This window comes from Penicillium vulpinum (genome assembly GCF_028829585.1).
Source record: "Penicillium vulpinum strain IBT 29486 chromosome Unknown utg000001l_segment0_segment0, whole genome shotgun sequence".
NCBI lineage: Eukaryota > Fungi > Ascomycota > Eurotiomycetes > Eurotiales > Aspergillaceae > Penicillium > Penicillium vulpinum.
In genome coordinates, this window is record NW_026643241.1 from 4825939 (window position 1) to 4851004 (window position 25066).

Genomic DNA, 25066 nt, shown 5'->3' on the forward strand with positions numbered 1-25066 from the left:
TCCCGAAGAGGCATTCAAGAAATTCATGTCAAACTCATTCGAGCTGTCAATGGTCACTTCTTCCGCAAGCTCGTTGGGGGCTAATAACGTCTCGACTTCACTATGTGCATGGAAATGACTTTGAAGGTACGGCGCATGCCCCGAGAATGGAAGACTCGAACGACAGTGCTGGCTGGATAGAAACGGATGGGCTGGCGCGGGTCTATCCAAAGGTATCTGTGAATAGATACGATCGTGGGAACCGGGTGCCCGGAACGGTTTGAAATGTGGTTTTTTTAGCAGGCGGACGATAATGGATGACGTCGTCCAGATTGATCGGTGCCATGCCGCGAGAAAGATTCAGACGCAATGCATCAGAATAGAAGAAAAGGAACTATAAACAGATAGTCAGCCTCCTTCTCGGTCCCAGTGAGGACTTCCAACGACCCTTTATACTTGCCTACCTTCCCCTGCCTCTTCTGAGCGCTTTGGGAAGGTCGAATGGACAAGAGTCGTGAGACAAAGCGCAGCCTGCCAATACGAGGATCCACCAACCCATCCACAACGGAATTCACAAAGGAGTCACGAGCAAGGCCGACACTGCATGCGGCATTTCTCCCATTGGACCAAAGCGTTTCATATTCGGATAAGTTCACGGTCTGCCCTGCTGCGCCTTGCCAGAAGAGGACTATAGCGAAGGGATCGTCTCCGAAAGGGTGCTTAGAGTGGGCATCAGCGTCCAGTCGGGTGAGACATCATCATGCGCACGGCGGTGCCGACCCTCCCAGGAATCTCCGATAGTCCAGATTCCTCGGTCTTCTTTGCTGCGCCTCGCTAGAACAGTGAAATTGCGGCAAGATCGTCCACGGAAGATCACTTGGCGCAGACACTAGCGTCCAGGAAAATGATAACCCATCATCCGTTAAGTGACGCTAGCCTATTCAAGGCCACTAAAAGTCGAAGCCCTCACAAAAAAGAATCCGGAAATGAGACATTCTTCGTCATGGGCGGGGGCGTAAGAGCAGCAAGTGCCAATGGATGCATGGGTGTGGCGAGAGCTTGTGATCAGCACTAGCTCAGAGAGCGCCGCTTCACAATCGTGCTCGACCGACCAGGTCGTAAATCGAATCTCCTCGCAAGTCAAGGCTCTCTCCCCGGGCCGATCGTAGAAGGCTGCGCCGTTGCAGCGGGCAAAACAAGCACATACCGAAGAAACAGGGACCAGAGGGTAGGCATGTAATCTGTCGCCCAAGTCAAATCACAGGGTTGCAGCGCAGCGGTCTAATTTGAGGATCAGGGCGACCAGGGCCGATGGATGGATCCATCTACAGCGAGTCGAGTGGAGAAAAGGCGCGCAGGCGATGACGAGGAACTCAGCTGAAACAGGGAGGCGCAGGGGGAAGGGTGCCGTGCGATCCGGAATTACGTATCATTTCACGGCTGGGCATGACGGGAGAGAAAAGAGTGCAGTCAGTCAAAGAGAGGAGGATGATCGAGCGACGCACTGGAAGTTATATAGTCCAAAGGGTGAGACTGGCAGGCGGTCGGAGATGGCAGATGCCAGTTTGGGGATAGCCCAGGGCGCCGAACTACTTCGGGAGTTGCTAAACCAGATCCGAGTCCGCTAAACAGAACAGGAGCGGGCTGTGCTTCTGCCATTTTGGGAAAAGCGTAGACGCCAAACCGAATTTGGATAGACCAAACCCAAACGGGGCGGACGCCAAACCCGATCGAGGGGGCGGCCGAATCCGGCCGCGCCGGCACAAATGCTTTTTGTACTCTATTATCATAATCAGGAATGGGAAATATTTGGAAATTCTAGTCAATAGATATATATCCTTAATATATTAGCATAATAACTACGTCGATAAAATACTGATTTTTTTTAGTGTATAAGCTGTATCTGGACCCGGGTCTTCTACCTTCATGAACCATGATCATTGACCAGTACAAATCGTTCAAACTACCTGTTCTTGCTTTAAAAAAAGCACTTGGAGATATGACTATCCATGTGTTATTATTGCTACCTTTATATGCCTAAATGGTTCTGAGTATTCTCTGTTTAGGTGTATAGATCACTCTACAGACCGAATTAAGCAATGATGATATACAAATATATATTCTAGAGTTTTCGGGGTTTTATCCTTCATCTACATTTTGGACTATATTGAGCTTAGAGCTTCTACACTTTGAACCATACACTATATCCTACTTAGTCCTCAATATTGTTGAATATCACTAGTTAAGTATAATTTCTGACCGCAGTCAGAAATCTGGTCTTTGACCAAGGTCAGAAATTATAGGTGGAAGCTTACGCACTGTTTACAGCAGTGCTCATAGTAGTACAATATATAATAGTAATTTCTGACCGAAGCTAGAAATCTGGTCTTTGACTAAGGTCAGAAACTTAGTCTATAGAATGGTTCAATACTAACTGAACTAAAAGTAACCTTTTACCTAGGGACTAGCGTAAGTTGAAATATTTCGAGGGAAATGAAGTGACAACGAGCTGGGAATGGGCCGGGAGTGGGCTTTTGATAGGCTTTCAGTGGGGCTTTCGGGCTTTTTACGGGTTATTAATGGGCTTTACGAGCTTTTTTCGAGCTTTATGGGCTTTTTTCGAGCCGGCCCCACTTATTATAGATAATTCAACTAATCATCTACTAGTATTATTACCCTCTATTTTGAGCTATCGATTATTGATTCAACTAGTCAAGTAATACCTCTAGGTGGTAGAGCTTCTGGTAATGTATCGACCCTCTTATGTATTCTCAAAAGCCCTTGCTGTGTCAGGTTTTTTAACTCTACGATGTCCCAAAGTCAGCAGTCCGAGTTTGCATCATCACAATTCGGAGGTGACTACGAGAACCTACCCTACCTTATACCCTCTAATTACCCAGCTACGCCCTCGACAAGCCAACAGACTTTTGATGTATCTGTGCCGGCTTTTCTTCGACCGGACGACCCTCCCTTACTCCCACAGCTTGAACGATTTGAACGTGTTGGACCTGATCGGAAAAGGTCATACTTCTTGTATGACAGAATGAATCACCAAGAGTGGGTAGAGTGGTGGTTACAAACCGATTATGGATCAAAGGGCAAAGTCGCATGGCACTCAAATCATCTTTCACATGTCTGGGAGCACTTTACCCAGGTAGCCCATAGCAGCAATGGCAGCCCAAAGGTTATGTGTAAGCATTGCTCTGCGATCCTTGAGCATCCCTATACAGCCAAAAAAGATATAAACGGGAAGGATGCGCGTCATGGTACAACTACTATGACTAGGCATCTCAGGAATTCTGCCTGTAAAAGGGCTGTAAGTGGAGGTCAGCAACGAGGGGGACTCGATAAGTTTATTCAGTCAACAGTATGGATATCCCTTTAATACGATTCGTACCACTAATTGAAATAGGATAATACTGCCCGAGAGGTTTTCTCTGAGGCAGCTTAGGAGGACAATCTATTACAGTTTCTTACGATCAATCGACTTCCCTTTCACCTCATCGAACATCCAACGTTTCGACGGATAATTTCACAAGCACACTCGGCCCCAAGCCCCCCATCTATCCCCTCTGCTGATACAGTTCGACGTCGACTATCTGCTCGTGTTAAGGAACGTCAAGATTCTATACTCAAACTGCTTCCGGCAGATGCGAAAATCTCAATTGCGTTGGATTGCTGGACTTCACCATTCGGACAAGCATTTATGGCTATCACTGGCTATTTTGTTGATATTGACTGGTCCTACCGGGAGGTGCTTCTTGGGTTTAAACCCCTCGAAGGTACTCACACTGGTGCTAATCTAAGTGGTGTCCTCTTGGAGATACTTACTGATCACAACATCCAGGATCGTGTGTTTGGATTAACCACGGATAATGCATCGAATAACAAGACCCTCGTTGACTCGCTTCAACAGGCCTTGTCGAGCAATGTTCATATTATCCGAATACCCTGTCTGGCACATGTTATCCAATTGAGTCTGAACCAACTTCTTGATCGCTTGAAAGCAGTCCCTCAGAATGATATAACTGAGACCAGATGGTCTGATCGCCAATCAATACTCGCGAAAGCAAATGCCCAAAGCAAAAATCGCAGTATATCTCATACTTTGAACAAGGTACGGTATCTTGCTGTTTATATCCGGGCTAGTCCCCAACGTCGCGAAGCTTTTGTTAGTCTTCAGCCCTCAGAGCAGGCACTTATGCCACTTCAGGATGTGAAGGCTAGGTGGAACTCAACGTTTCTTATGCTTCGCCGGGCAAAGAGGCTCCGTGATTTCCTTGGTACATTCTGTACAGACTACAATTGCGAGGAGATGGCACTTAACAACGACGAATGGCGTCAGATCGATTACCTTCTTTGTCTCACAAAGCCATTCTATGAATACACTCTTGCGCTTTCAAAGACTCGAGATGTGACTGCACATCTAGTATTCCAGATCTACAACATATTGTTTGAGCACCTTGAGAAGTCTATCAAGCAGCTTCAACGAAAGCGTGTCCCATGGAAACAACAGATGCTTTCCTCCCTTGAGGCTGGCCGATTGAAGCTTGATGAGTACTATTCGCAGACAGATCATGATCGTGATCACCTTTATGCGATTAGTACTATGCTAGCGCCAGATAACAGGTTCCAATTCTTTCTCTCCGATGATTGGACGAAGGAATGGCGTGATAAAATCGAGCCTCATTCCAAGATACTCTCTTACCTTACCAAGAGCGTCATACTACTAGTCAAGGCCTACCAGTCTCCTCTCCTGGATCAAGGCCAAGCACAGCTCTTCATAATCTGCTTCGCCGAAAGAAACCCAAAGCGAAGCCGGTTGGTGACGAGATAACCCAGTATCTTGATGGTGGTAAGTTATGCTCTTCTTCTAGTCTTATTTCGATGAATATCCGTCACTAATTATATATAGATATCGTTGATTCTGAGCCACTGCCCTTTTGGCGAGAGAACCAGAGCCGTTTTCCTGCGATTGCTTTACTTGTGCGGGACATTCTTGCAATTCCAGCAACTGGTGCAGGTGTGGAACGATTATTCAACACTGCTCGCGATATTTGCCATTATCGCCGCGGTCGTATGAAGGCTGAGACCATTGAAGAGTTAATGCTATTCCTTTGTACATCAAGATTTGACCTTGAATTACATAAGGCAAAAGAGCTTGAACGATTCTTCTCTTTGAATGAGATCGAAGCATTGAGCGAGGAAAAGGACGATAGGCTTGATGATGTTGAAATTGAACAGATTAGTGATACAGAAGAACAGCCAGAGAGCTTAGGTGGTTTGATTGATGTTGATGATGATAATACTGGTGATGATGATGCTGGCGATCCTCCATTGCCAAGTTATACTACTCAGCCACGTATGTCAGGGAGGAAAAGGAAGCATATAGAGGATGATATGTATCAGTCTCATTAGTTCACACTTGATTTAATCATAATATATTGATATATGCTTAAACGAATCAATGATTTGTTGAATTTAAAGTGAACGATGTAATCGAAATACTCAAAAATACTGGGAATTTCTGCATTATTTGTGCAGTCACGAGAAATTAGTATGTTTGCACTGTTTAGTCGTAGGGGGGGGGCTCGTCGGGCCCCCCCCCCCCCCCCCCCCCCCCCTTCGAGCTATGGGCCTAAACCAAAAGCCCGAAGCCCCCTGCGAGCTTTAGGAATAGGCCCGAAACCCGACCCTTTTGAGGGTCGAGTCGGGTCGGGTTTCGGGCTTTTCGAGCTTTGCGGAAGTCTATTCGTAGGATATAGGATTTCGAGCGACCATTATAATCGTGCGGTTAGTCTGGGAACGGGGAACCATGGTATTTCGTATGATATAGAGTTTCTAGCGATCATTATAATCGTGCGGCTAGTCTAGGAGTAACGGGAAACCGTGGTCACAATTGCATAAAGGGCTTAGGAGTAGCGGAGAACTGTAGATTGTCTACGATCCCGCAGGAGTGGCAGAGCAGGGACGTACTCGAGAGTAGGGACGCACTGGAAAGTAGGGACGCACTGGAGAGTAGGGACGCACTGGAGAGTAGGGACGCACTGGAGAGTAAGGACACACTGGAAAGTAGGGACGCACTGGAGAGTAAGGACACACTGGAGAGTAGGGACCCATTGGACAGTAGGGACGCACTGGGGGGTGGGGCAATGGGCGCGACACAAGGTTTAGTGTCGCGCTCTTCCTTTTCATCCGTGTATTCGCATGCCCTCTAAGGAGACAATGAGAATTTCTTGGTAGAGCTATGTAGAGTATCATGGAAGTGATAACATGAAAGGACGTGGGCAACAGATTATTTTCAGCTAGCTCATTTCAAGAGTGATGGTCACTTGGTCCTGCCCGAAAGAAGGCTCCGTCTGGAAGAGGGCTGCTCCGTGGGAGTAGAAGTGAACCAATCACACATTGTCTGTCTTTCCATAGACTTTCTAGATCCAATGAAAGCTACTGCAGAGATCCGCTCCTACAGCAAGCTGATGAGCCAATGAAATCAACCCTCACTGGACAGGTTGACAGTCTGACTTTATCACCGTCCACGTGCCCGGTCGCCTATAGGCTCGTTTTTCAGGGCAAATGCGTGCGCAGCGCGCCCCCAGCCTGGGGGGTAGAGGGGTACTAGGGAATGCACGTGACGCATGTGGGCTCAGGAAGAGAAAGTAACCACAATCTATTTAGCCAATGGCAGTAATTGAACGCCCGTACTTTTTTACCCAAGATTAATATCGTTTTTCTTTCACCAGCCGCCGTTTAATTCATTTTATCACCATCTTCACTATCAACACATCAACACATCAACATAACGCTGATCGGCCTTCATCATTCACAATTTGACTGTTCAACAAATCAACCTCAAAGCAGTCGACACGGCTAACTTACACAAAATGGGAAGATTGTACAGTCTGAATCATGATCCCAACGTGTTGACTTCGAGTCATGCCATCCACGCCCTCGCTGGTTTGTCTGTGCGTTGAGGACATTTCTCGACTCGAAAAAAATTGCGGCCCACCGTCCATGAGCGACCTCAATATCTATTTTCAGAACTTCAAGCACAAATTCCGACGGTCTTCAAAGGCCCTGTGTGGTCAGGCATATGCTAGATGGGCTGTTTGACATCCACCTCAAAAATAATGATTTTGAGTTGACACCTTGATATGCATTAAATTGTTGCATTTTTGCCTTATGAGGTAGATGAGACGGACACCCAAAAGAAGGCGAATCTCTGTGAACTCTTGCTTTGGCCTGGATGGTGCTATTTTTGCGAGTCGCTGGGGTTGATTTGATTGGCTCATATCCCCGCCCTCAAGGGTGTCAATGCCTAGAACATTCGAAATGGGATTCCTAGTATGGAGTTCCGGTTTGAACCTCCAAGAAATCAAACTTCCCTCCTGTTCTCATCTCTCGCTATGGATGGTACTGTTTCGGGCCTGGCAGCCCAGAAGATTCGGGAGTCGTTTGCAATTTGTGGAGTTGAAAGCAGTGAGGAGCTTCTTAGGTCACTTACCGCCCATGCTGTCGAACATCGTGAGCGAGCCCCCGCCAAGTGCTAAGCCATATCGGGACATTGACAATTTTTCTAGTTCGCGAAGCCCAACTCAGGACCGAGAGAGGCAGCGGGTCCGAGCCTAACTCTCAGCTGAAGGAAAAGACGATCGAAACACCTCTCACTCCTCCACATGACAAACGTGGATCTGAGCGCCTTCTGAAACAGGCTGTAACGGAAGGCCGAACGACTTACAATGATATGGCTGGCAGAGGGGAGCGAAAAAGGAAGAAGAGAAACAACGGTCATGGCTTGAAGTTGATGGACCAGCATCCTGGAGCATCTGCGAGTTGTGAAAGTGGGATATCTAGCGACAAGGCTCCCCAAAAAAATCTGTCGCCTCAAACGTGCCAAACGGTAAGACACTACTGCTTCAAATCCATGATTGATGAAATAAGGGACTTATGATTCACTTTTTGCCTCAGGTCGATGACGCTAATCCTCAGAGTTTACCGACACCCCGCGATAGCTCCTTGCCATCATATATGAATTCAGCCTACGAAATGAAGGTCATAACAACGATAATCATGGAATGCGTCAAATCGAACTCCGCTATAGCGAAGTACGGGCAACACACCAGCACAGCTATGGTAACAACTAAGCTGGAGAAGACACAGGATTATGTCAACGAGTTGTCCAAATACAGTTATGATCAAGCAATCAAGACCATTCGAAGGGACACTGCTTTAAACGCTGGCAGAGCAATACAGACCAACTACAACGAAACCATCTTTTGGCCAATCATCCTTAAATGCGCCGCTCTGATAGATCCTGCAACACTGCCCCCCGCGAAAGGCCCGATCGATGGATTTTCAATGGCGGAAAAAGCTGCTACAAGGAGATTCATGGAGGACATCGGGCATAGCTTGGGCCCCGAGAATCAGCGACAATATCGTACATTCTGGAAGAATATATATGAAATGCGTGAGGCTGGCGCTCACAAAATTCTTCTTTACCGCTCGAAAGAATTCGACAGCTTTTGCAGAACCTATCCTAAAACAGCGGAAATCTCATTTGTGAACAAAGTTTTAGAGTGGGAAAAGCAGTATCACCCTCACATCCAGCAATTAGAAACGCGGATCTTATCACTGAGCACAGGTGACTTGAAACGGGTAAGCTATCTCAACGATCCTCACGTGCGAGGATTATTGAAAGTGCCAGAAACCTCGTGGAATAGTGCTTCGAATGAGTGGGCTTCTCTCGCTGAAGAGGAAACTTTCAAACAGTGCGCCGCGGAGTCTGTTTGTGCCGATAATCTAGGCATTAGACACGGCGATGAATTGGTGTATGAAGGTGGGACCGATAAGTCCGCATTCGTCACCCTTTTGCCCAAAGACAACGGGTCTTTGTTTGTCTCGTCTATTGTACCCATTTGCGAAGGAGACTTCTTAGGCATATTTGCTGGCATAATCCGTTTCTCGGAGGAGTTTAGTGAAACTCATGGTATCTCCGGTCCCACCAGGAGACTTTGGCTTGACTATTCTCAGGTCACAGGGGTACTGAACCAGATGCATGTATCTGAGCCCGGTGGCAATGCAAACGTGTGCCTTCTCTGGGAGGCATTCTGTGGCAACGTTGAGACACAGTCTTGCATTTCCTGGCAAGTCTCTGTCAAAGCCACCAAGCAAACCATGCCGTTTGATCCTATCATTCGTGCAGCTGCTCAGCAAGAGCAATTCGATCTGCATATGTCACCTGACAATGCCCAAAAAGGCTTTCTCGGAAATTGTATCAACTCATAATCAGGTGCCGGCTTACATTTGAGACGCGTTTCATTTAACGGCAGCCAAGGAAAATCTAGGGGTTTAACACAGGAGATTTGTCATTCATATACTTTCTCTTGTGTTTTTGTAGTCTGAATTTTAAATCCCCGCACGGGGTTAGGAACTTCTCCACCTTGGAGTAGGAAGACCGAGTAGCCAGGCTAGCCAATGATATCTCGAATTTGCCAGCCCTGTTTGGGTTGGTAATCAGGTCTCCGTGAGCCTCCATATTGTAGTCCTCTTCCATACGGAGCCTTCTTCCATACGGAGCCTTCTTCCATACGGAGATCTCTTCCTTATGGAGCCTTCTTCCTTATGTAGAATTCATCATTGGACCGCCAATCACAGCTATATTCTCGTAAATTAAATTAAACTATTGGGATAATGGTTGCATGAAATCCCTGACCGAGGATAGGAAAAACAAAGGTTCTTTTTGGTGAGAGTTCCACTTCGGTCTTATGACTTCATATAGGTTGTTGCGGTGTATCTTTGCCAACCTGCTGTAGATCCTGGTCTGTCACTAGCATCGGGGCTGGATAGTAGGAGTTCTTGATAGGTCAGTCATCTTTTCATCAGAGCCATAGTTTGAGACATACTAATTGTGAGCTGAGGAAAGCCCAGAATCTCGAAGTATCCGCTGATAAAATATGTACCTGGCCCGTCTCTCGGATACGAATTCCCACGCACACATCTGCGCTGCACATCCTACTATATTCGCATGCCTTTTTCATCAGACTTGTTTTGCGGCGGCATTGTTTTTGCCGCATCAATTTTCTTTTCGAAGTGGTATCCTTGGACTTGGTAGCCTTGATAGCGGCCATTGGGCACGTTGCCTTTATATCTGGGGGTATTTAGGGAGTAGAGAAACCTGTATAGAAAAATATAGATAGAGGGGACTCTTATAAGACTTAGGTCCGCTAATAAGAAAGGGCTCAATAAACATAAATGTTATTGCACAAAGGGGAGCCATCAATCATGGAACGCGAAAAGACCACGATATTCAAAGACCACGATATTCCTCAAATTATTACACGCAAATTGGTCCTTTATATGTTGAACTCATAAAGGCGGCCCCCGCAAGACTTGAAGGGCAATCACCAGTGTTATTTGCGGTCCTCAAATGGGTGCGGAAACGGGAAAGCAACCGTATTTCAAGAGCAAGTTTCCCTTGGAAGGCCGAGAATAAAAGAATGTGGAAGTGGCTATATATTATATTTATCTCGTAGGCGCTTATGCTTACGTATCTTGTTCGCATTGCGCTTTCTGACCCAAAACCCAATGGGTTAAACCCAATAACCCAATAATAACCCATTTAAACACATTTGCATAAAAATTCATAAAATTCATGAAATCCAAGTCTTGGCATTTTTAAATATACTTTTTTAATAGTATAAAATGCTTTTTATATAAATTTGTTTTTGTTTTGAAATTGAGTTACTATGCTAGATATATATATATATATTCAAATCTTTGAATTTCAACCATATAAATTTTTTGTTTGTTTTGTTTGCACTATATTGGGGCCCCAATGGGTTACCCAATGGGTTTTGGGTTATAACTAATAACCCAAAACCCATCGTTGGGTCGAAGCAATGGACCCAAAACCCACTTTGGGTTGGGCTGGGTTGGGTTGGGTCCGGGTTAGAATGGGTTGTGCCGAAGTCTACAGAGAATTATGTGAAGGTCTCAGTTCTTCAGCAAGCTCTGGCTGCCCGGGATGAAACTGAGGCCTTCCTAAACGGCCCATTGGACTTTTAAAACCTCCAAATGAAGTACGGCTGAATATTGTGAACATTTACGTGATATTTGGGCAGTTGGACTGGAAGCAAGGCTTGTTTTTGCCGGCCCTACAACGGATTATGCGGATGAAGAGTCATTAGAATCTTTTCTGGCGTGGATCGACAACCAAAGAGCCATGTGATACTTTCTCAGAGAATAAGAAATTGCTACATAGCAGGGCGGTCTATGTAGAAACTGCTACATAGGAGGGAAGTCTATATAGAAACTGCTACATAGGAGGGAAGTCTATATAGAAACTGCTACATAGGAGGGAAGTCTATATAGAAACTGCTACATAGGAAGGAAGTCTATATAGAAACTGATAGCACTCTAGAAGCGTAGCGAATCGTCGGGGCTTCCTAGAGGCGGTCAGCAGAATGCACAAAAGAGCCCAATACAAATAGCGACTACGAACATAAACGCATTTGAGCCTTCGAGCCTTTAATGAGACACAAGATGTAAATAAACTTCCGGCACAGCTTTCAAATGACATATCACACTAAGTAGGAAGCTCGTGGGCGTTAAGCCGAGTTGTGGTGTCCAAGCATGAGGAAGAGAAGCTCGCGACCAATGGTCGACTTGTAAAGGAGAAGAACCTTCTATAGATGGCATCCTAGGTGCTCATGAGATACCCATTTCAGGACACGCATAGACCTATCATTCTGGGCCTGGGCTGGTTTTGAGATGGTCTAGGGCGACCACGAATTGCCAGACGCCGTTCAGTGAGGATTGCGTTCATTGGCTTATCATCTTGCTGTAGGAGCGGGTCTCTGCAGTGGCTTTCATTGGACGACAGTGCACGCTGCGGACGCTAGACCCGCGTTCTCGTTTCAGAGCCTCGGTGGGCGCTTATATACAGCCACTCAAACCGTCCCACGATGAAGAAGGCGGTATCGAAGGGTGTTTTTTTGGCCCGCTCTCTGTCTGATCTGACTCTTTATCTCGGTCACCCCACCTTCTACTTCCCGCTAACCGTCTCCTCCCCCCTTCCTCTCAACACACTATATGACTATGTCTGCTCCCCCCTTCAGACCCATTCGGCCTCCAATAACAACCAACAAAGAAGCAGTAGTTGATCAATTTCAAAATGAAGCATCAAAACAAGATACGAAGACAGTCCACTGTCTGCAAAGAATGTCAGCGTCGGCGGACAAAGGTAGGGAATATTATAATAGTATAGATCTTCTACTTACTTTTCGTTAAAATAGTGCAGTGGTGGAAATCCGTGCTCGGAATGCAGAAAACGCGACTGTATCTGCGATGTCAATGAGAGCTCTGACAAACGACGCAAACTCTACTTAAGTATGATGGAAGAAGAACTTAAGTACCATCAACAATTTATGGACGGGTTTCTTAAGGCAATACGGACTTCTAATGATGCTGATGTCCACCACATTATCGATGTTGTGCGGTCGGGATCATCAACCAGTGAGATACAGACTGCAGTGAATCGCGTTCTTACGGATAATCGTTCTTCTTACAATGACGTCCCCGGGGGAGGTCCGTTAAGGGGCTGGCCTAAGAGGAAGGCTTCTAAATCGGCTACGTCGGATTATCTTATAGCCCAGCTGCTGGATCCAAGCGAAATTCAAAGTGATGGCGACTCAGCCCAGCAACCTGTGTCCGTACCCCACGAGCTGTCGCGTAGTACCAAGGAATATCTCGAGAAGTCTGAGAATCTAGAAATGCTTTGCGAATGAGGAACTTCTAGACGATGTTCGCTTTCAGATGTTTTACGACGCCGGATCCACTTTGGCGCTATTCATCTAAAAGAACAGTCACCTCAACTGCAACTGGAAGTATCCTTGCTACATAAGATGGCGTTCCGGCGCCATGCTATTGATGTGCATCATGTGCGCAGTCAGTCGCTGGCGTTGCTCGAATTCAGTACAGGAACTTCAAAGACAAGAATAAGCAGGCCATGATCTCCTGAGCCGCAGTCAAGTAGGGAGATCCGGATAAATATAGGTATACACTGTCTGCCTCGTCGGGGCAGCACATGCAACGCTATCGCCTAGTTGCATCACTATCACGACTTGATTCCCAATCGTGTAATGTAGCTTGGAAGATTGCGATCGCACCAGTGTCCAATTATTTCCCGAGGCTGAGTCCGTCACCGTTGGATCTCAGGTATATAAAGGGCCTCCTTCCCCCAGCCGGTTGTATGCTCTGACATTCTCTTTTCCTCTTCCCAAGCTTGTATCGACTTTCCTCCCCTGAGAGTGGCGACAAAGATCACGATGGCAAGCCCCTCCGACACGATTATTATCACCGATGACGAGGAATTGCCAAGCCTCGAGCCAGGTAGCTCACGACCTCGGAGGGTCCCTCGCCTTGATTACTGTTATCGAGATTTTGAGAGTATGATCGTCGAATCAGTCGCTGATGAGACGGATACGATACCATCACGCAAACGCAAAAGAACCGAAACGAAAGAGCCGTCAACTTTGGTACCAGTTCCCCATAAGACCTTGTCGTCCTTAACTAACAATGGGCCAGGAAAACGCCGTTGAGGAGCTCCGGGGGGCGGTTAGCCATAAAATGCAACGGCTACAAGACAAAAATCGCATCCTTCGAGATGAACTTCGCCAGGAGAGGGAGAGGCACCAAAAGACGCAAGAGGAACTTTCCCAGCAAAGAGAAAAGCATATCTTAGAGTGCAAGATCTGTTATATGCAGCCAGATCGCTGGGTGCTCATTCTATGTGGACACATGGTGTGCAGGCCATGCGCAGGAAGTCTTGGAACAATGGAGAAGTGTCCTATCTGCCGGGTACCAATCACGGGATATATCGGATGCTACCCTTTTGCAGGATAAAGCATATATATATCGTGTTGCAGGTCTAGTTCAATGACTGAAAGTCTATAATCAACGCACACCCAAGCTTGACGCCAAGTGATATCTTCTACGGACTCGACTACCAATAGGCTCAAATTTCTACTGGCTGCTCCCCTGGGAAACCGTTGTGGCCGTTTTATCTCTACCCCAGTATACGACGAATAAATGCACCTGAGATCTAGATCAAAATACTTGTGACCCATATAGACCGTAGTCAGAAGACCGAAGGCCCTTGCGGTTACTAGGGTGGTCGCCAGTTGACAGTTTGAAAGCCTACCTAGACTCAGAGCTGTGGACGTACGTCTAATGTGGGTCTGCATCCATAGCCTTCGGTACTTGGCCTGGAGTCAACTGTCCTGGATCACGGGGCCTAGAACCAAGGCCTTGCCGTCGCAGCTCCTCAACCACGGACGCACATCTCCAGGCCTGGGACCTGCCTGGACATGTTTCTATAGATTTATTACATAGTTGGCTTCGGGTCACTCGATGTGTGTCTAGCTTGGACAGCGAACCATACAGGCCAGGAGACGCTGTTTCTAGATCTTTAGGGCCCTCAAAGCACCCCAAGGTAGGGTTACCAAAACACGGGTATCCAAAAATACAGTATCAGAGAAATCCAAGAAGAGGACCGGTTGCTGCGCCGGATGGTTCAAAATTTTGCGTCGTGATTGAATCTCATCCCCTCGGCCCGTCATCTTCATGTCTAAAATTAAATCAGTACAGTAGTCTATTCCATGTGGTTTGTTTGGTGCTGCGGCTGAGGACAACATGTTTAGTCATCTCATTGGAAGCCAATCATCGACCCGATGTGGAGCCTTACCTATTAAGGCCGCAGAGCCCGCTTCGTTTGTATCCTTTTTAACCCCCCTGAAAGATTTTGGTACCGATGAAATCCATTGATTTGAATAGTATGGAGCTGCTGCCTACCGAAATCCTTTTATATTTATTCTTAAACGTCGTCGGAATCCTAGTTACTGTTGGTTACCTTTCAAAGTAGAAAACGATATCATTGCTTAGCCAGAAGACTTCTGAGATAGGATCTATGATCAATCTATTGACATCTGAATTACACCCGAATATACAAGCAAAAATGATTATCCACGCTCTTGATAGTAAGATAATGCAACTTGCCAGTTATTCGCCATATGCATCTAGTGACTCACCAGTATATCCTCGAAATACATCTGGACTCAAGCACCGGGACAATAGGAATGTTATATCACCAGCAACTTCTGTCCCGACTAACTATATCATTAAATGACCTTGAACCTCGATCATTCCCCGAAGCTCATATGAAAGTTCACGGGCAGACCTTGAGAGAAACTCTTAGTGGTCAACTGTACGGTACAATTCAATAATAGCACCCAAGGAGGAAACAGACAAAGTTGAGGGCCTGCAGTCGAGATTTGAGGTCTCTTCCATGATAGTGATTTGTTCGCGTGATGAGACGCACGAAAAGTTAATAGGTATACAGAGATGAGTAAAAGAGGAAGGCAGTCGAATTCATTATGACCCATCAATCAAAAGGTCGAAACAACTACGATGGGATTTTATTCCGGTGACTCTAAATAATCGGGACACATAAGGTACGCTTTAGTGAAATAGTCACCAGCTATGGCTCCGCCAAGTGTGTCCAAGTAGAGAAATAAAGAAATGGCGCAAGGCCCTCGAAGATCGGAAGAGTAGAATCTGACGCTCATGTTCGAAGGCCATGGACATCCTCGGCATGCCTCCGCAAGTGCATCTCGTGCAGGACGGACAAATTGCAGAAATTGCATGTCCGGTCCGTCAAATGGGATGTCCTGAAATGCCTCTTCACTCCATTATAGTCGGAGTATGTCTTGGGGCATTGGAAGCATGCGAACGTTTGCTCTGCATTCGGGATATGTTCCCGGCCAGTGGTACGTTCATTCTCCCACGACGTAGTCGGCGGCGTATCAGGTTTTATCTTTCGAGCTGGCGGAGAGGGAACTGCATCGTCATTGTCGGACGGTGCAGAGCGCTTCCGTCCTCCCCGAAGGGGCCCACCCTCCTGAAAGCCGTACAAATATTTGGCAGAATCCAGTATCACACCCAATTAAGAAGGCGGTAGGGTTAATGCCAGAAATTGCAGGCAGGGAGGGGTGAGATTAGCCAAAGGGGAGGTGAGTTTATCAATCCCCTATAAAAAATACGTTTTAGTACTAACATCAACGATGAAATTTCTATGATAAACGATAAACCAACGTAATGAACAACGTTATATGAATAATATCCAGCGAAACAGATGCAAAACAGAAGATAATATGAAAAACAAATGATAAATTTTGCATTTAGTGAATCTGACACCCTTGGGAAATCCATAGACCCAATTCATCGCCATTTCGCCTCAAAATACCCCTTTTCTTTTCTGATGTACGCCTGTGTACTTGGAGAGGTAGAGGGTCCCTTGTTAGTGGAATTGGATTAAATCACTCATACCAGATCACTTTAGTGATATTGGGAGATACTGAGCTTCAGCAATCATTGCTAGACTTGTTTAGGTATTGGTTCTTTTCTATTTTTGACCTTTAAAGGAGATAACTCTTTCGCTTCTGACCTCCTATCATTCCTCGTTTCACAAACCTTCCCAATTCCCCTGCTTGTCCTCAAGACAGTAGCAGTGGGTATTCAGAGAATTCAGGCGCTCGCAGTTCGCAGCGATATATAAACCGAATGTTTCGATAGCTTTCATCGGGTTCACCAGAGTCAAATGATAGTGGGAGCCCGCCCACGTCATAGTACGGAAAGCATAGCCTTGAGCGTTCTAATAAATGAGCACCTTGAACGTCAACATAGAGCAAATGTGCAGTGCCAATTCATAGCCGCCGCTTCTTGTATATCAAGGCTGGCTCCAAAAATTTGATATGACGTTTAACCCGTGGGGAACAGTAGCAATTCCTTTTCGGGGGCCAGGAAGCAACCAAATGGTCTGCACGACCAAAGTGGGAATTGGCTTGTTGATCATCGAGGAGCTCTTGCACCGACTTTGGAAAGCCGCCAATCCTTTGGAAGAACGAAGAACCGGCAATCCCAATTGATGTCATTTCATGAAGTCCATTGATTGAAAATCCCACCTTTTTGCGGTAGTATCCACATACGCGGCAACCATCATCATCATCAACGTCCCCAAGGCGTTGGCCACGGGCCGTTTCAAACATTGCGCCTGGAAATTCCACCATGACCAGTTTCACTAGGTCCCTAGAATATGATCGGGAGCACAGAACTGAGCCTTTACAGAAAAACGCTCCTTGGCTTTTGATTGGCAACTCATCGAGTTCAAAGAAGAAAAAAGCGGTCGCCAAGATAGTTCTCACTAGTTCAGTCGGAACAGTAAAATGCATCTTGGACATCTCTTCTAATTTGCTCACATCGTCCAACCGAGGAAGTGGTTCAGGCAACTCGTGATTCAGCCGAAAGATGTTTGATCTTTCCACATCTGGCACGAAATTGAGTGCCTCATGGAATCCTTGCTCGCCATCCATACATGGAGAGGACATCGTCGCTCGGATCATACGAGGGATAGCACTGTCTTGCAATATACCAATAGCACGCTCAATTGGCTTAGCGGCAGAAGAAAATGAGCCCGTTCCCACTGACAAGAGTAGATCATGGGTTTTCGCAGAGGGCCAGATGACTACTGACTCCTTGAGCGCAATTGCCAGAGGATTGTTGGCTCGGACTCCGCCATCCTGTAGCGCACCAAAGCCTGGGAGGGATTTTGATCGGAAAAAGCTGCATGTCATTAGTCACCGTCTTCAAAGCTACTGGGACACTTACAAAGGAGCTGCGACGCTGCAATGAGCTCTATTGGTATTGTTCATCAGCAAAGTTCTTCGTTTGTTCCAAATCAAATTGATAACAGTTCAACTCAACTCACACTTTCCAGACGTGAGGATTCTCATCCGCCATCTTAGGGATAAGGAACTCATATGCTGCATTCACTTCTCGCTGGCCCATTCCACGATAATTTGCCAAGACACAAGCCTTTCCATCAGAAGTACGACTCGTGATAATAGCGACTCGGCAACCAGTGGAGCTTGTCGTCGTGACATCGAACATTCGGCGTTGGGGGTCGATCACTCTTTGCAAGGCATCCTCTAGTCTTTCCGAGTCGTACTGACAATCAGCTAAAAGGCACGCCAGGCTTTTTATCCATGTAGCGCACCGGGATATCGAGGATTTTGGTGCATGTTTAGGAGGCGATCCGAAAATCATCCGAGCAAAAGCCGGAAATTTGGCGCAACTCTCCTCTGCAGATAGGCCATTCAATATCATATCTACCGCCAAAAGCGCCCCTTTTTTTTACGGATCAGAGTCTTTCAATCACAGGTGCATTCTTTACTGTCACGGATGCTCTTACCAACACTTGTCCCGGCAAATAAATCGGCGATGTGTGCTATCGATATTCCGCCAATCCGCCTTTCTAGTGCTCGCAGAAGCCCTAATTGAACGATACCACGAACCCCTCCCCCATCTAGACTTAACACAATTGGCCCCTTGGTTGGTGGAAGTTGACGAATCGTGAGATTCACTGCCTTATCACAGATAGGGCATTTCGGTAGGTCGATATGGTACTCCGTACGGGGACTTTTAGTTCCGTATATTACAACGCAGTTATCACAAATTGCATGCCTGCAAGGCAGCATATGCTCTGGTGGTCCACACATACAAGCAAAGCAAGTTGTTGTTGAATGCAAACCCCCCATCGGCGATGGAACTGAACTAGCGATTCGTGACGAATGTCTGCTGAGACCTTGGACCTCAATTGAACAAAGCCCCCGATGAAGCGGCACAAAACTTTATTGCAAACTATTTCAGCGTCTCCCCCTTCCCAGGCTTTCCAACAATGTACCCGATAAAGGGCGTTGAAAACCATATTCGGCTCGAAAACTAAGATGATTTAAATCATTAGTGACAAACCATACAAAGATTGTAAGGGGTGACAGAGTAAGCTATAGGCAGAGATAGCTTACGATGCATCTCAGGCGGATAAGCATCCAGAAGGAGAGCCGAGGCGATGAAGTTGTAAAGCTCATCCTCAGGGCAAGCAGAACTTGCAAATTGAGTTTTTAGCTCTACAAAACAACTGACCATTGCTGGTTTCCTTTTATAACCCTCTCGTGCCACCATAAGACAGTCAAGGTTGGCTGGGCTTGAACTTCCCATCCGAAGTTGAAGACCTCGGCCCCAGAGTGCGTTGAGATGTACGGCTGAGAATGAGAGGCATTTCTCTTTCTGTAATGATCGAATCTCTTGGATTTGCTCAAGAACTAGGCTTCTCAATGGGTCGAATGCAATGAATGGAGACAATTCTGACCGGTCACGGATATCCAGAACTGTGATCCTGTGCTGCCCTAACCATGCATTGGGTAATTCAAAGCCATTATCTGCGTCATGCGCCTCGGGTTGAGAGTTGCCTGACAGCACAATAACAACACGCATCATACTGTGGATATGTGAAGTTCCAATTGATAGGGTCCCAATAGGTGCATCTAGCAGCTGTTGTACATTTCGTATCTCAGAGACGGTGTCGACAAAAAAACAAAGAACTTGTGTCCATGGCAAAATCTTGTGTCTAATCACCTCTTGTTGAAGGTCTGCTAGACGTTGAGACTCCCCAAGGGCGAGAGGATATCGTCGATGTCTGTCTCCAGACCACCTAAGTAAGCAACTGTCACCCACCCCAGCTTGACTAAAAGGATTACTCTCGGCAAATATGACAGGATGCTCAGTATGTGCAGTTGCTGTACTAAGGTGCGCTCGAATAAGCCCAGCAGGTCCCTTGCGTGTGACATTATTGTGAGGAAACAAAGCTTGAAGGGCTTTGATGCGATTTCCATTGCCAGCAAAATAGACAAGAGAGGGGTATTGCGAGTTGGGGTGGCTCATTCCCTGGACAATTTCTTCAAATCGCCCCGTGTCTACCAAAGAACTGCCGGTGGTATTAGAGAGTATATCGAGCCACGCCGCCATAATGATCCCCTGCGCGTTGCAAGTAATATGACTTCCTGAGAGCGTTGGTGCTTTTATATTATTTGTTTCCGGTATCTTCAATTTTGTGCAAGGATTTCCTGCCATCAATTACTTGATGACTCCGTGTGACAGCTCTGTTATAGCGATAAGTGAGTTGGCCCTCACATTCTTCCACTAGAAATCAGACTCTCGCCGTTATCAGTGGGTGTGTAAGTTATATGAGGTAATTTAATCTGATATCCCGTCTCTAATATCAATACTGATGGTATTTTCCTCTAGTCAAACGTCCTCTCGGTTTAGTGCGAGAATTAAACTTCTGATTACATAGCAGCTACCAACAACTTGAGCTCTCACTTTAGTGGCCGGCTTGCTGAAAGATCCTCTTCAATTTTTGCGGTATTTCTTTGATTCACAATGGAAAAATGAGGGCAATTTATCCTTACCAGAGATGCCACAACAGCTAATATAAATAAGTTGCATCGCCCCTTCGTCTACCGTTATATTTTCATACGTCGGATCATATTGTGTGCTATGCAGTCTGGTATATTAGAGATTGTGAGAAAGCAAGCGGGGCATGCTCAACCTGATACAGCTAATGATTAGGCCTCTGCAAAGCCCATAAATGGGCTGGAGACCCATAGGGCCCCCATCAAAGCCCATTTTGCTGCATAAATTTCATCTTGGCAAACATAAAGTAGCTGATTAATGACTGTATTTTACGCATGTTCCAACCTGTATACTCAGTAGCATTCAAATGTTTAATTATCATGGTAGCAAGTAGGAATTATATGAATATAACACTAATTCTAGTATCATTAATCAAATAAAATCATTTGAATCACCTCTTTCTATAAATTTACTTGTAAATTTGTAAAGAAAGAAGAAGATAAAGAAGATAAAGAATATGATGTCATGTACTATGCTTGTATGGGTAGAAATTAGAACTTTCCATTGAATTACACTCGAGGCAGAGAGTGGGTCTAAACGATCTGGCAAAGGTGATCATTTCTCTTTGCAACTCTCATGTCTAACTCAGATCAGAGGATTAATCGATTGTAGCAGTGCAATCAGTGGCTTACCGTACAGTTATCTGCTTACTCACGAACGCTTATGTCTCTTTACAGCGTGATAATCAGCCTGTTAGCTATAGCTTCCCCATGCTGCTTTGTGACACCATCTTGGGATAGGCTAACACGCAAGAATGTGACCAGGCTCTTCAGTGTAATCTTTCGCCTTGAGGGTATGACCAACACTCCTTTTCACAATGATTGCAACCAATATGAAATGCCTTACGTCTGGGAAAAGACTCCCTTGTATGCTCCCACCCCTGGCTTTTTGGACCGCGAATACACACCGTCAATAATCTGCCCTTTATCGGACCCCGACGATATCAATGATGAACGTTCTTCTTCCTTGTATGAATATCCGTCTCACCAACAGGTTGGACGTGGTGAGGGAAATGCATGGGATGAACAGTCTACAGACTGTATTCACTGCCAAATTGAGCGGAAGGTTAAACTGAATAACCGAGTTCTGGTGAAAGATACGAAACAAAACTTGACAGTGCGTCCCAGCTCTTACTGGGAAGAGATGAAAACGGACGCTAGTATAATTATACGACGGAAGATAGCTCGCACCCGGCGGGGGAGACTTGATGATACTGTTATGGTCTTATCGGTCAACTCCCAACGGAATATAAATAACATTTCGAGGGTACTAGTGTTGATTGGCAGGATATAGAGAAACAGCTACTGGCGTGGACCTATCTTTTTCATCGTGGCAAGACGATCCGGCTTCAGATAGCTATTACCTATATAGATGACAGCGGGTCTCTTCCTTCCAGCACTGACAAGAGAGGAAAATCATCCGTGACTAAGCGAATGCTCGCCGAACGAGACGCTTAGATTGACGCCGAGCATGCCTCGGGTCATGACCCAGTCTGGCGAGATGTGTATCGTATCATGCGATGCCCGGGGCCTCCGTGCCGCCATAAAGGGCAATATTGCTGGCAAGATCTAGAGGGCAAGAAGTATTATAGATTGAGAACACAACATTCAAAGGACCTTATCAGATATGTGGAAGAGGGTGGACTGCTCGATACTCATGATGATGTTCCCGACACCTTTCGTGAGCAGCTTTATAAGGAGGAAAATCAGCGCCTCGAAAAGAAGAAAAGCTCGAATAACTCTTTAAGCTATTCTATGTGCCCTCCGATCAATATCATCAACAATATTCTGCCGGTGGCGTTATCTTAAATACCATTGTCCACTTCGCCTGCCTATAAAGGTGTGCTTGCTAAACGTAACTTTGTTGAACCAATCACGATTCACGGATTCCTTGATATAGCTGTGAACGAATATACGGAATGGCAGCAGTCACGGGTAACCAACGAGATATTCAGGGATAATATCAACAAAGCACGCAATGTGACCCTTGAGAACAGTCTCGATCTTATGCAGATTTATAAGGACCAAGACTCAAGTTTCTTCGTTACGCATAGTGTGAAGATAGTAGCTGCCCGACGGTTCGTAGGTAACATCGGCCTTTGGGTGAAAAGTTGTGGGGAGATCACTTACTATAATTAAGTAAATAGAAGTCATAAATAGAAGATGGCACAATGATCTCAATTCTGTTGATTCGCGAGCCGTAAGAGAGGCGTCTCTCTCAACACATTTTTCCAGGCCACTAACGTATCTTTTGGGGAATAAGCTGGTTACCGGCTACATCAATTGTAGGTCAATAGGTTTTAATATCATAATAGCTGATTAGTGCAGCCGAGTCATTTCGAACATCGAAGACCTTGGGGATATCGGGTGATCCCAATAGACCTAGAAGATTCTAGCCTTTATAAGAAGCTACTGGTACTGTAAGAAGGCCCTCTATTGCAGGCTATATATATCTACCAGATAATCTAGAGATCAAATTCATCCCTATAATTCACTAGTATCGTTCGCACCTCGTGAAGTCGGAAGTTTTTGCGGTTCCGGAAGTAACGGAAGAGGAAAGATACAACCAGTTGTTTCATTAGGCGAAGACCCTTCTTGAATATCCCGTGAACCACTATTTTCCGAGTCAGAAAATTGACAAAAACAAGAAATTCTGGTCAGTTCTGACTTACAAAGAGTACCTTTCATTGTTATACAATGCCTGGCAGATCCTCTGCTGTTCTTCTTTATCACGACCAGAGTCAAAACCGACTGCTTTCAAAAGCATGTCGCTAAAACGGTATTCTTGAAAAAATAGACTGGCAAATTCCAACGGTCTCGGATAAAATCCTGCTGATGCCCAGTCCAGTAAACAGATACGGCCATCGTCCAACCAGATAACATTTCGGGGGGCTATGTCTAAATGACAGAGCACGAGTGGGGTAGGATCAAAATGAACCTTGCTATCTCCGGGGAAAAGCCGGCTGTTAAACCATTTATTCACTTGCTGAACATTGCTAATGGTCAGATCATTTGTATCTGGCCAGAGCAAGCCAATTGAAGGGCCACCATATAGGCTACCAGCCCTATCGTAGGTAATAGAGTGAAAATAGTCAAGAATGCGGGCGAGTTTTTTAATGTGAGAGTCTGAAAGAGGATCGATAATTTTGCCCCGAATATAATCCGATATTATATAGCCCCAACCCTCATCGTCCACAAAAAAAGTATAAACCGAAGGGACTGTAACGATATCTGGATCAAGTATACCGTATACTTTTTGCTGATTCTTTGCCTCATGGGAGGTAACAAACGGGCCGAACTTGACCACCAAGTCGCAATCTGGTAGCTTGGCGACCTGGTTACCAGACCTCAAGCCTCCAATAAGCTGATCCTCTGGACAAGAACGGCAAAAGTCAATGATCGACTGGTGATTGTCGAATTGACCAGACATGGTAGCGTTAGATATTAGAAGGCGAGGTAGAGTAAGGGATAGAAAACGATCGATAGCCTCGATCACTCTAACGTATATGATCTACCGGCTCGGATAATAGATAATCCGATGTCTTATAACCCCTCCAAAATGATAGCTAGCTGAGCAATGTAGTTGTACTGCCTTCCCTCCCCTGTTCCTGACTCAACTTTGAATTGAAGAAAAATGGTGAATCTAATTCAAAATCAAGTTCTAGCAGATACCCGGCCTATTAGTCATATAAGAGTTGTGGTTTACACTGGTGCTGCAACAGATGGGTCGGACAACTATTGCTCGATTTATCTCCTTCTTCGGGCCGGTGGATCAGTGCGTGTGAATATAGTGACAGAGTATAGAGAAATAGATAGGCGTCTTAAATGGTCAAATCCCGTATATCTCCTCACCAATTCGGCGATACGGCACTGGGACTATCCGGTTACTATAGCTATTGAGGTTCGATATATCGCTGATACAATTTACCGAAATTTCCGCCATCAATATCAGTTCTCCGGTGGAGGATCTGGCTGTCGTTTTTGGGTGTGAGTATACCTCTACTTGAAGTCAATTAATTATCGCCATGAATATCAATATAGTCGCACTATCGTGTACGACATCGAAAGCCGTCAATATATTGCCGCGGGAACATCAAATGACTTGTGGCGACACCTACAATACCTGTACCGCCGGGAGAGGGATCCTTTGCAAGTAAATTGGGTCCAGGGGACATTTATTACTCCTTAAAAATGGTCTTCTATATATATACTCAAACCACCAGTCTGAATTGGAGGGAATAGTCAGAGCTCTTGGCTTATCTAAGGACCATTTTAGGACCGTCACTTTGAAAGCCTATGATATTTTTGACTGTTAATATAGCAGTCCAAAATAGCGAAGCCAAGCGGTAATTCATGTCCATGGTCAAGGTGGCTTTGAACTACACTTAGTCCTGAAACTGGTGCAACCAGCCTCACTATGCTGGCCACTTCAATACATATACTATATACGATAAATTACAGGGGGATATCACAACAATAAGAGATGATTGGGACTTTCTATTGATATATAATGCCTATTAAGTAGTAAGTAGTCATTTAATAGAGTGAACAGAATTTTTATAATGTGGTGGTCGAGATATATATATTTTCTGGCCTCTGTCGATATAATTTTCGATACTGTAACAATGCCTTGATTCAATTTCTTTGCAATTGATATATGATCTTGAAAGGCCTTATCGACAGTTATCGACAGTTATCGACAAACAATCAAAGAAAATAGGAAGGGG

General features: G+C 45.6%; 6 protein-coding genes across 6 annotated transcripts; 3 read left to right on the top strand and 3 right to left on the bottom strand.

Moving 5' to 3' along the window:
- Positions 1-1449: 1449 nt before the first annotated feature.
- N7479_001733 (uncharacterized protein) lies at positions 1450-1638 on the bottom strand (the record flags this gene model as incomplete). Its single annotated transcript, XM_057249430.1, has 1 exon — positions 1450-1638. The coding sequence occupies one exon, from the start codon at positions 1636-1638 to the stop codon at positions 1450-1452; it is 189 nt and encodes a 62-aa protein (XP_057113862.1).
- A 5506-nt stretch (positions 1639-7144) lies between these two features.
- On the top strand, positions 7145-9390 carry N7479_001734 (uncharacterized protein). The gene is made up of 3 exons (XM_057249431.1): positions 7145-7500; positions 7557-7876; positions 7945-9390. Exons 1-3 carry the CDS (start codon positions 7323-7325, stop codon positions 9259-9261), a joined length of 1815 nt encoding a protein of 604 aa, XP_057113863.1. The 5' UTR covers positions 7145-7322; the 3' UTR covers positions 9262-9390.
- A 2758-nt stretch (positions 9391-12148) lies between these two features.
- On the top strand, positions 12149-12761 carry N7479_001735 (Zn(II)2Cys6 transcription factor domain-containing protein; the record flags this gene model as incomplete). The annotated part of the gene is made up of 2 exons (XM_057249432.1): positions 12149-12217; positions 12270-12761. The coding sequence occupies 2 exons, from the start codon at positions 12149-12151 to the stop codon at positions 12759-12761; spliced, it is 561 nt and encodes a 186-aa protein (XP_057113864.1).
- Positions 12762-13301: 540 nt separating this feature from the next.
- Positions 13302-13878, top strand: N7479_001736 (uncharacterized protein; the record flags this gene model as incomplete). The annotated part of the gene is made up of 2 exons (XM_057249433.1): positions 13302-13511; positions 13561-13878. The coding sequence occupies 2 exons, from the start codon at positions 13302-13304 to the stop codon at positions 13876-13878; spliced, it is 528 nt and encodes a 175-aa protein (XP_057113865.1).
- Positions 13879-16736: 2858 nt separating this feature from the next.
- N7479_001737 (patatin-like phospholipase family protein) lies at positions 16737-17979 on the bottom strand (the record flags this gene model as incomplete). The annotated part of the gene is made up of 3 exons (XM_057249434.1): positions 16737-17652; positions 17698-17724; positions 17798-17979. The coding sequence occupies 3 exons, from the start codon at positions 17977-17979 to the stop codon at positions 16737-16739; spliced, it is 1125 nt and encodes a 374-aa protein (XP_057113866.1).
- Positions 17980-22823: 4844 nt separating this feature from the next.
- N7479_001738 (uncharacterized protein) lies at positions 22824-23769 on the bottom strand (the record flags this gene model as incomplete). The annotated part of the gene is made up of 2 exons (XM_057249435.1): positions 22824-22953; positions 23012-23769. 2 exons carry the CDS (start codon positions 23767-23769, stop codon positions 22824-22826), a joined length of 888 nt encoding a protein of 295 aa, XP_057113867.1.
- Positions 23770-25066: the final 1297 nt, after the last annotated feature.